This window comes from Babylonia areolata, chromosome 18 (genome assembly GCF_041734735.1).
Source record: "Babylonia areolata isolate BAREFJ2019XMU chromosome 18, ASM4173473v1, whole genome shotgun sequence".
Classification (NCBI taxonomy): Eukaryota; Metazoa; Mollusca; class Gastropoda; order Neogastropoda; family Buccinidae; genus Babylonia; species Babylonia areolata.
Window position 1 is genome coordinate 38,039,978 of NC_134893.1, and position 12,605 is coordinate 38,052,582.

General features: G+C 39.6%; 1 protein-coding gene across 1 annotated transcript in view; it reads right to left on the bottom strand.

Annotated features, from left to right (window-relative positions):
- Window positions 1-4,124: 4,124 nt before the first annotated feature.
- LOC143292737 (very long chain fatty acid elongase 2-like) overlaps window positions 4,125-12,605 on the bottom strand; it is an 11,721-nt gene continuing 3,240 nt past the window's right edge. Inside the window, exon 4 of the mRNA XM_076603275.1 lies at window positions 4,125-10,964. Coding sequence (XP_076459390.1) covers window positions 10,524-10,964 — 441 coding nt within the window. The 3' untranslated portion in view covers window positions 4,125-10,523. The remainder of the gene's footprint in view (window positions 10,965-12,605) is intronic.

Here is a 12,605-nt window from a genome sequence, read left to right on the forward strand (position 1 = left end):
CATGCAGTGACAAGTCACCAGCTGATTAGAGCTCAGTGTGACCGCTGTGAACGGTGGCCATACACTGTGGGCTGACTGTCGAACCGTCCATCTTCCATGGCCAAAAACCAAGCTGATTAAAACAAAAATTATTTTAAATTTATTTATCATCAAGAGTTTGTAACGTTTAACTGCATGAAGGTTGTCGACTTTGCTATTTTTATAAAGACGTGGAGTACTGTGAGTACTATAACGATTATTTTTGTTATTTATAATGTGTGTACGTTCTTTAAGTCGTGGTCTTTATACACACAACCGATCCATCCACACATGCACAGCGGTTCATGCATTTACTTTTGAGCAAAAAAACAAAAAACAACAACAAACAAAAAAACAACAACAACAACAAAACAAAAACAAAAACAACAACAACAAAAAAACGATACGTACACACAAACTCTCCCTCTGTCTCTATCTATCCCTAACACACGCCTGACACATACACGCAGACGAACACACACTCTCACACCGCGCGCGAGCGCTTGTACGCCCGTAACCCTCTTGGCAAGTCAATAAAACGCCTACCATCCGGTAATCGAATTGTTCCATTGTTCAGTCTGTGGTGTCCACAACCACTCCATCAGAGAGATCGGTTTGAGTGTGTGTGTGTGTGGAGAGAGAGAGAGAAAAGGGTTTCCCACACTCGCAATATCTCCTTCCTAGTTCCATCAAATGGGTGGTTCTGTCCAGCGGTATCAGTTCTGTGAATAGATTGCTTAGAAAGTTGTAATTTTTCTTCTTCTTCTTCTTTTTTTTTTTTTTGTAAGGGAGGGAAGAGACATAGTGATGAGAAATGTGTGAGCGTGTGGAGGGGGAGGTGTGTGTGTGTGTGTGTGTGTGTGTGTGTGTGTGTATGCGTGTGTGTGTGAGGAAGAGAGAGAGAAAGAGAATCGTGTGTGTGTGCATGTGTGTATGCTTACATATGTATGTATGTGTGCGTATGTAAGTGTGTGTGCGTGTATGTGTGTGTATGCGCGCGCGCGCGCGCGCGTGTGTGTAACAGAGGAAGACGTTGGGGTGGGGTTTAAGGGGCGGAATGACCTCTGCAGTAATAGCAGATGCAGCAGCATCCAGCGCTTTTTCAAAAGTTGTTTTTATTTAGTTCACATGTAAAGGTAATAAGCAATCACATTATTTATTTTTCTTTTTTCCTTTTTTCAAATGAAGATAATACTACATTACATATAAAGGGTAAAAGGGGGCTAGTGCATCCAGCGCTTTTGTCCCATGCCCCGGCAGAAACAAAAACTGGGGGAAAAAAAAGAGAAGAAAAGGTTGTTCTGATAGTTATCACAGTCTCCCGCCGGCCATATCACTGACATATATAGGTAAATATGTAATAGTCTTTCTTCTGTTTTTTTTTCTTCTTTCATTCTTTAAAAAAACAAACATTGAACGACGCAGCCTTCATAGAACCAAGACCTGGTGCCCTCAACAAGTTGACCCTGTAGGGCGTCGGTCAGTAGGTCGTTTAACTCATACTATGTCTATATAGTCAATAACCATTCAATTGACTAACCGGGCTAGTAACCTTGTCAGGGTTCATGCCAATACACCAAGACTGCATTTCAGCTCTCTTCCAGGCTGTTCTATTCTATGACTCTTTGCCAAACTTCTGGTGCCCGCTCTACTGTCCTACCACCCACCTCTCCTCGCCTGCTGACGATCCCTCCCACCAGCTACAGATCAATACTGGTACAGGCTACACTCCTGTTGTGGTGGGGGCCCTAGAACTGTCATAGCTTATAACAGAGTGGGCGACTACACACTTACACACTCGCAAGCACGCACGTGCACGCTCACGCGAACAGACAGACAGAAAGGATGAGGGATGAAGAGAAGGAGGGAGAGGGAGGGTTAGTTGTTAAGTGCTGAGGGAGAGAGGGAGAGAGAGAGCCGGAGAGGGAGGGAGAGAGAGAAGGGGGTGGAGGGAGAAAGAGAGCGGAAGATAGAGAGGAGGGGAGAGAGAGAAACGAAGAGTGAGGAAAAGAGAGTGGGAGAGAGAAATACGTACGCACGTGCGCGCACACCCACACCCACAGAGAAATAGGGAGACAGATAAATAGCGAATTTGAGTGGTAACGAAAGGGTGTCATTTAGCCAATAGTGTGTGGGAGAACAAATTGGCAGACAGAGCGTGTTATTATTTCCTGGGCCCATGTGACCACCAGTTCTCACAGGGGTTCTAACCGAGGATCGAATGGCGCCACCCCCAAGAATTACGATTGAGTGTGCCCTCATGGCCGCTGGGCCGTCAGTTCGTAGCCCAGCATCCTTGGTGACTAGACACCGAGGACTTAAAAGTTTTAAGCCCGTGCTGGACACACACACACACACACACTCACAGAAGAAGACGACAAAACAGCAATGGCATGCAGTTAGGTCAGATGGGGTGGGGTCGATCAGGGAAAGGGTACGTCAGTGGAGAGAGAAGGGTGGTAGGGGTGGGGGTGGGGGGCGGTGAGGGATGGAAGATGAGGTGGATCGAGAGGAGGGGGAGGCAGGGTGGGGGTGGAGTGTGAGAGCGGAAAGAAAAAGGGAGGGGTGTGGGGGGGATGGGGGGGAGAAGGGTGTCTGATCTTCGTGCTTGGTGGATATCAGGAAGCTGTCTGCCAGCCGACTGCTGTGACAGAGGAATTATTGACCGAGCAAGTGAATCACTTTATTTATTCATTGACTGAGTATAAAATGAAAAAAAAGAAAGAAAGAAAGAGAGAGAAGAAGAAAGGTGAAGGAAAGTAGAGACGGAAGAGGAGGAGGGTTAGGGGGACGAACAACGGAGGCAGTAGAGTGGAAGGGGGCGGGTGACGACTTTTGTCCATTAGGAGACGTCTACACAGGTGTTCCGAGACAGACATTGTTTAACAAATGACCGAGCAAGTGGTAAATCACTTTATCTATTCATATATTGAGTTTAATAAAAAGTTGAGGGAATGGGGGTTGGGACGAATGGGGAGGGGGAAGCAAGGGTAAGGAGGCAGGGGATGGGGGATCAAGGGAGAAAGACAGAGGAGGGAAGCTTGGAGTGTGAGTGGGGCGGAGTGGCAGGGACCGCCTTTTGTCCATTAACAGCAGCCTGCAGCCTGTGTCCTTTAGCCAGGAGCTGGCGCCCTTTTGCAGCCTCCTTCCTCCCCCACCCTCTTTATTCATGTATGTACTGAGTAACAAATGAACAACATGGATACAGTTGGTGGTGATCTTGAAAATGGAGAGACAGATAATTTGGAAACGACATGGCAGGGTGGCCTGGAGTATTAATAGCAGATACAGCAGTTGGTGGCGAAAATGACAAAGAATGAAAAGAAGATGATGATGACAATGACAACGACGAAAATGATGACTATGACGACAATGACGATGATCATGATGAAGTGCTACTGCATGAAAACCACCTACTTCATGACCCTGTTCCTTATGTATTTCATCAAGATATCACACACACACATGTATGATAGTCAGCCATGTCCGACTATGACCTTCTGAACAGCAGAGGAGACAACTGCTGTCCCAACTTTCTGGGCTAGTATCTGATTATAGTGGAGAGTGTCTTGCCCACGTTACATTCCCACTCCCTCGGCAAAGAGGGTTTTAGGACAGTTAGCATTGGGATGGTTCCCAAAGACCAACTAGCCCCCAAGGTTGCAGCACTAAGAGCCAGCACAATCTTGCCTCCTAGTTTGAAAGTCATAGTCCTTCACAAAAGACTAGGCTGTAAATGACTTCCCACTGCAATAGAGAAACCACTGATCATACAGCTTTCACACACACACATATGCATATGCATACACTTGCATACACACTCACCAAGTCTTGAAGACAGACAGACAGAGAGAAAAAGCAACTGGGAATGTGAGACAGAGAAAGAGGCAAAAGCCAAACAAGGGCAGCACCAGGATGGCTGGATACATCCATTCAAGACTATTACATTCTGAAAGATACAGTCTTGATTCAAAAGCTTTGTGGACACCCTGCATTTGTTTTTGTTTCTGTACTTTTCTTAGCCCCGCCCCCCAGTTAAAAACACACCAAAAAACAGTGTTATCTGAATCTTGTTGAAACCATTTTCATCCTCTGAATTTTCGAAAGTTGTTTCATACACATTAATCATTCCCCACAGCAATAAGCTGAAAAACAGTGAGCCTCCCTCCCTCAAATACTATAGGAAGAGTTCATTTCAATTCAATCCAGTTTGGATTATTGCCCAACCAGCAATGCAGTGCCATATAAAGGTATAAATGTGTGACAGTTGTGTCCAACTATGACCAAAAGAACAGCTGAAGCATCAAATTAACCAACCAATTAACAGAACAAAACCATGTAAGAGAATAGAAACTTTTAATAAGGGTAAAAACAGTTTCATTTTCATTAAGTCTGATGGCACCAATAATTATGAAAGATAAACTAAATTTTCTACATAGCTGGTTTTCAAGCAAAAAATGAAAAAAAAAATCTATTCAATTCTTTGAAACAATAAGTCGTACATACAAAGGAAAACTGATATGTTATTGATAATTTCAGTGTATGGCATTATAATGTATGTGACTGGATCAAATGATAAACAAAATAACAGCTAAATAAATAAGGCCAGAGCACATCATCTTAAAAATGAAATGTTGCACTTGTAAAATGAATAAAAAAAATCACAATGAATTTCTGGAATGCCAAATAATTCAAGAAACATCATGCTTAGTTTCCATGGCAATGTATTGTACATATATATTATTGCCTATCTCATGTTTCTGAACACAAAAACACACATATGTGCACGCACACACACACATACACCCCCCCACTCCCTCCAAACACACATAAACATGGGTGTTATACATGTGCATATGTGCATTCATAACGTACAGTGGGTTTTTTTTTTTTTATATATACTCATTTGGATGAGATAATAAACCAAGGTCTTGTGTGCAGCATGCACTTAGTGCACATAACATAATCCATTGTAAAACAAGGGCTGTCCCTCACAAAATTCTGTTGAAAAATCTGTGTGTGTGTGTGTGTGTGCGTGTGTGTGTGTGTGTGTGTGTGTGTGCGTGCGTGCGTGCGTGCGTGTGTGCATATGTGTGTGTGTGTGCGTGCGTGTGTGTGTGTGTGTGTGTGTTTGTGTGTGTGTTTCTCTTTCTCACAAACATTAGTGCATTCAATCACAATGGGACTATTTTGCCCAACCAACACCATGGCAGAATATTAATCATGTCATTCTCTGACTTTGCAAGAGAGGTCATTGGTGACATGTCTAAGATCGAGAGGCCTAGAAATCTGATTCAACAACTGTGCTCAGGAGATACGTTGCTTCGTCACAGCCCATTGGCTTTTAACAAAAGCCACTTGTAAACCCCTCAGCATATGTTTGACCTTGTTTGTCCAGATCAGATAACAAAGTTCCCTGCTGTAAGCTTTGATTCCCTGAATAAACATGCTCCAGAGTCAACTAATAAAATAGATATTCCTCTATAATAATTTTTTTTTTTAAATCTGCAATTTATATTTCTCTGTCATTGTATTTCATCTCCTTTTTTCTGTCGTTTTGTTTAGTTGCCTCATCTTCTTTTTCAATTTCAGTTTCTCAAGGAGGCGTCACTGCATTCAGACTGATCCATATACACTACAACACATCTGCCAAGCAGATGTCTGACCAGCAGCATAACCCAACGCACTTAGTCAGGCCCTGAGCATATTCACATTATGTTTGTGTGCCTATCAGAGTGGATTTCTTCGACAGTCTTTTGCCAGAGGACAACCCTCTTGTTGCTGTTGGTACTTTTTTTGTGTGTGTGCGCTCTCAAGGCCTGACTAAGCGCGTTGGGTTACGCTGCTGGTCAGGCATCTGCTTGGCAGATGTGGTGTAGCGTATATGGATTTGTCCGAACGCAGTGACACCTCCTTGAGCTACTGAAACTGAAACTGTGTGCGCTAAGTGCATGCTGCATAAGGGCCTTGGTTTATTGTCTCATCCGAATGACTAGACGCTCAGTTTGAATTTCCAGTCAAACTTTGGAGGAAAGGCGAAACCAGGAATCGAACCCAGACCCTCACGGACCCTGTATTGGCAGATGAGCATCTTCACCATTCTGCCACCTTCCTTCCTCATCTTCTATGTTCTCTCAGTGGCACTGCTGTCACACTGTTTTTCCTGAAGCCTCAATATAATGAACAACAATGCTGATCTCTTTCATCACTGTGGGGGAATGGAGGAGATGTCAACATATGTAGCAGGAAGAAGAAGCAGATAGCATGTAACAAAACAAGGGTTTTGAAAAGTGTAACTGAAAGAAACACAAATCCTACCAAAAATATGTGTCCGGTCAATGAGTATTCAAGTGATTAAATACTTTTAAAAAAATCTGTTTTATCTGACGTCACCAATAAAGTACAAGGCAGGAATTATTCAGAACTGGCTGGTTATCTATCTTCTTCATTTTATACTGCATGGATAAATGAATAAACAAAAGGAAATCATACAAAAATAGACAATATCCATCAACATAGACAAAGCAGATTTGGAGTTATGTTCAGTGCTAACAGCTCCAAGAATAAAATACTAAAATGAATATCAAGAGAAAATTTACAGTCTTAAACCACTGCTGAAATAATACTCAACAAAAAAGGAAGTTTACAAAAACTGAAATATATAATGTAACTTAAAAAAGATGAAAATTATATACATACGTTAATAAGTAATTACTGGAATCATACAATGTTCATGGTCATCACCTAGTCACATAAAAATATGAAATCATGATATGTGATGCTAGACCACTTTTGATTGAAATATCAAATTCACATGAAAGAAAAGTGAATAACAATGATAATAATCACCACAAGCACACACTGGGTGCCTTGTTTATAATTTTGCTGGAATATGTATCAAGACACACTGAGGAAATTAATAATAATAATATTAATAATAATATTAACACTGACACACACAAGAGGCACACATGGTGCTTGAATTTGCATAAAACCACAAAATGATGTTTCAAAATGATGTTTATAACAGTACAAGGAACTCAGTAAAGAAAATTTGTTTAGAACACTGCAACACCAACATTAGAAAAAATTCACTGGCTAATCAAATTGCACAAACATGGAATGCACTACCAACTGAAGTTAAACTTGCATAAAATACTAACATGTTCAAAAATCTCCTTGACACCAACACCATCTTAAAAGAAAAATTTTTTTTATTATGATGAATAAAACAAAGTTTCTTACAGAAGTATACTTGCATACCCCACCCAGCAACAACAAACAAAAGAAGAAGAAAATAAATAAATAAATAAAATATAATGGAAGAAGTGAAGATGAAGATTTGATGGGGACATAAAAAGGCCAAGAGGTCTAGGCAGATGACTTACTAGTCCCTATACTACTACTACCACTAATAGTCCGTTCATGGGTGGTATATAAGACACTGAGGAATCAAAGTGCTGCACTGCACTGTAGCAATGCTTTCTGCCTAGGGAGAGCAGTCCTGACTCTCACACAGAGAAATCTATTGTGACAACAGAGTAATGCAAAACAAATTATAACCATAAAAATATATATACATACAAAATTATATTGCTGTAACAATTATTCGGTCATCATTTTAACCGGTTGGAACAAAACAAAAACAAAACAAAAAAACCAAACAAACCAACCACCAAAAAAACAACAACAACAAAAACAAAACAGAAAAAAGCACCTGGTCTTAATCTCTTTAACTAGGTCCTTCTGTGTGAGTATATCTTTGTACATCTCTGAATATCTGAACATACTAATGACACCAAAATTTTCACTGTATGACATACAGCAATCACAGGCATTGGCCTGGTCCAAAGCTGTATGTTTTGTGCTGTACCAGTTTGTCCGGCTCTCAAGCTCAACATATTTCAAGGGAAATAACCTAATACCCAGTCTTACAAAATGTTCAATATAGTAGTAGTTATTGCCCTTCACAATGTTTCTGCAACAGGTTCAGAATTCCTTGTGTGAAGAACTAAAATTTACAACCTGTAAAGCATGCTAATGCTTTGTGGGTTACTTGTGTGAATTGCACATCAATATCAACTACCAAGATGGAGAAAATTGCTGATGCAACATTTTTGCATTGTATTCTGTGAATTTTTAATGTGTTTTTATATTTTTTATTTTTTGCAATCTTTCTATGTCTCGTCCTTCTTTTCCTTTGTATTTTATTGCATTTTCATTTATTGCACTATTTACAGTACTTCCATCATTATCATAAAATGATACTTGTCATGTATCTGCAAAATAAGTTTGATATATAAACATTCATTCTGTAACATGTATGAAGACATCACAGAACAAAGAAGAGTTTAAAACATTTTAGTGATTCAAGTCAGCACATCTGTTTGTTCCTGACACACACAAATACTTGCGGTCCAAAGAGGTTAAATATGTCATCTGATCATTTTGTGCTTTACAAAGGGAATATATTGCACAAACACTACGCTGTGAATATCAAAACAAACAAACAAAAAACAAAAAAACACAAAGAATGAACAGATTCAAAAGATTCACATAAATGAAAGAACCCAAAGCTTCATAACAAGTGACTTGTAATTTCTGCAGTTACTATGAACCAATTCTTTGTGGCAGGCTGGTCTAGACTGACCATCAATGTGATCAGCAGACCTAAATACAACTAAATACAAGATGTTACAAACAATTCTGTGCTCTTCTGAATTTCAGTCAAACTGGAACAAAACACTATCACAGGTCTCAACAATAGTGTCTTGACAGGACTCAAAACAAAATCAAAGCAACCATGAACAGGTCTGATTTGAAAAGAAAGAAAGTAACAAGAAAGAAGAAGAACGAAAAGGAGTATATATCACTGTGATCATTAACACACAGGAGAGTTGCCAAAACTGACCAACAAACTTCCACTTTACAGAAAAGGGGAAGCACACGGAGAGACAGGAATGTTCTCAATCTACGTCAGCAATAACAAGCTGGAAACAAACAGGGGGATTTGATTACAAGTCTGGAAGAATGAGTTCTTTCATACAGCTGTTTCATTTTTCTATTCATGCTGAGTTTTTCCATCCATACAACCAGTTCTTGGCAAGATTATTTTGCTAAGCAGCGCAAACTACCAATCCTGATCCGGATAAGTACATGGAGGTATGATTTCAAAATATGATTCCACATTTTACAGCTGCCATGGAGCCTGGTATATATGAGACAATAATGTGTACAGTAGGCAAGACTTCATGATATACTAATGGCGGCCATACAATATTCCTCCGTTCTAGCAAAATACTATCATAGAACTGTTCACAACATTCAATTTCCCATATTTGTGTTTCCCATTACAGTTGACACAATGTACCTATACTATACAAAAACATCATTACAAAACAAAAGCATTTCCATCACAGGTAAAATAAAACGCAAGTACTGTGACAAGACCAAACTGTGTTCCTTTATGCAAAACTGGTAACTGTCACCTGGTAGAAACAATAATATTGTTTGCCATTTTGCGGAAAATTGTGCGTCTTTATGTAAAATTAATGTCTATCAATAGATAGACAATTACAACAATAATAACAATAACATCCATTTATATAGTACCTACCCTGCTACTCTGAGAGCATTTATCACAAAAACATTAACCATTTTTGTGAAGTTGCCATGAGCTTCAGACAATTGTTGTTCACAAACACACTGACCAGTACAGCGACAAAAGCGGAGGAACAACAGCTACATTTTTTAATAAAAAATACATTAAGCAACAGAGCATATAAAATATCACACGAAGAAGGCAATCAGATGAAGATGATGTTAAAATCACTGCACTTTCTTCTTATATAGGCATTCTTTTTCTTTCTTTCATTTTGTTTTCTTTCTAGTGAATATTGGCAATATTGGCTGGGGCGAGTGGGGACTGAGGAAAGAAGGAAAAAATCTGATTATATACACTTATCACTCGTTTAATACATACATATCGTGGCATAGAATTTCTAGGGGCAGGAGTGGAATACAGGATAACCAAAACAAAACAAAAGGACAGCATTGATTATTTGAACATGCGATGAGGTATGGGTGCTGTGTTCTATGACATTTAATGTATACATTGCATGCAGACATCGGTGGATGAAGGTGCGTGTATACAGGTGCCGATATGTCTGTGTGCATGTCTGTAGATTTGTGTGCTTGTGGCAGTGTGTGTATGTGTTTATATGTGTACATATGTACGTATGTGTGCATGTGTGTGGGTTTGTATGTATTTGTATGGATATTGAATGATATACTCAGGAAATGATGATGTTTATCCATTTTGTTGTTGTTTTTTTTTTTTCTGGTCGTGTGTCAGTATTCTGTTTTTGATGTTTGAAATGAAATTAAAAAAGGTTCATTAAAAAAAGAAAGAAAAAAAAAAAAAAAGGGAATCATTGGAGATGAACTATCCTTCCGACACTAACAAACCCTACCAACTAAAAAAAATCACAGAAAAATGTGTGTCATCAATCTCCTTTCTTGTTCAGGACCTCCTTCGCTTCCTTCGACCGACTTTTCTTGACGTAGGCGTGGTAGTAAAAGTTGGAGAACAGGTAGGTCATTGTCAGGCCATAGAAAATGCTGTAGACGCAGAAGCTGTGGTATAGGTAGCCGAACACAGCCAGCACAAACCCCACCAGGAACTGCGCAATCTGGACCTGCGTCATCTGCTTCTTCCAGGTGGGGGGGTTGTCAGGGAACAAGGCGGAGAGCCCGTAGTACAGGTAGAGCACGACGTGCACAAAGGAGTTCATGCCCAGGAAGACAGCGATGGCTGGCCAGGGGTAGAAGCGGCGGGAGAGGTCGCTGAGCAGCAGCATGCTGGAGTGGTGGTAGACATGCAGGAAGGAGATCTGCCGTGACTTATGTCGCAGGACCATGAACACAGTGTCCAGAAGTTCTAGCACCTGGTTGGATGACAAACAAGAATGGTTACTTTTTTTTATGTTATTGCCAACATTCCTTGGGAAAGATTCGGTTCAAGTCTTATTATATTATATGACATTATATTATTATATTATATAATATTACATTATATCATATCATATCACTGTTGCTTGAAAGCCTGAAACCTCAGAGAACGCTGTATCCAGGACGTGGTCAGACAATAAACAAGACTGGTTTCTTTTGTGACTTGAATGCACACAGCCTCTTGAACACAACCATATCCAGAAGTTCCAGCAGTGTTCGGATGATAAACAAGAATGGTAACTTTATGTCACTTGAAGGCGTCAAACCTCAGAGAACTCTGTGCCAGGACCTGGTCAGACAATAAATACTGAACTAGTTTCTTTTGTTACTTGAATACACACAGCCTCTTGAACACTCTAACCAGGAGTTCCAGCACATGTTTACACAATAAACAAGAATGGTTAATTTTTGTTACGTAGGCTTGAAATCTCAAAGAACACTGTGTCCAGGACCTGGTCAGACAATAAACACTGAACTGGTTTCTTTTGTGACTTGAATGCACACAACCTCTTGAACTCTCTATCCAGGAGTTCCAGCATGAGTTTAAACATTAAACAACAAAGCTTATTTTTGTTCCTTGAAGGCACCACATCCTCAACAAACACTGTGTCCAGCACCTGTTTAGACAATGTTCTGATGTTAAGACATCCCATATTTCACATGGAGACATCAAATAGTGATAAGAAACTCTAGGACAGTACAGTAGAGTTTTGTTTAGACATCCTGTATTTCACATGGAGACATCAAATATAATATAATAATCTATACACTTAAAGTAAATCAAGATAATTCAAAATATGAAAATAATTAAAGAAAGATAAAGAGATAAGAATAATAAAACAACAGATAACATAAAAGCAAAATAAAAATCTATCTGGTAAAAATGTAGCAAAATGACTTTTTGAATCTTAAGACGATAAATAAGAACAATTCCTTTTACAAGAATAACAACCATCAAGATCTGCTACTGATAAAAATGTATATATCCACAATCCACCCACCTAATTACCCACCTATTTATCACAACAAGAACAGCAACAATAAAAATCATCGAATCACAATGTCAAAACTAGGAAAACCATTTCAACAGACAGCTGATTTCTAAGAACCATAACTTGTACAAACCTCTTGTGCATAAGGCAGCATGATTTATTTCCCCTTAATATCCAAACTGGGACCACTTTAAATTCACTGGCCGGTAACTAAATTACATGCTCTGATATACAAAGAACTACAGTCATCATTATGCACAAGGCAGCATGATTTATTTCAACTTTACTTTTTATCTTCCCCCTCTTTTTTTCCTTTTTTTGGGGGCAAAAATAATACTCAGCCTAGCACAGAAGACACCGGTAATTGTATAAACAAAATGTAAAATAGTTAAAAGTTGTCCCAGTCAACTTTACTGTAGCAAGCAACAAGACAGATCTCTCTCTCTCTCACACACACACACACACTGATACAAACACACACTCCAAACCCTATCCTCCACTTCCACACACACAAACACACACACACTGATACAAACACACTCCAAACCCCATCCTCCCAATCCACACAAACACCCACACACCACA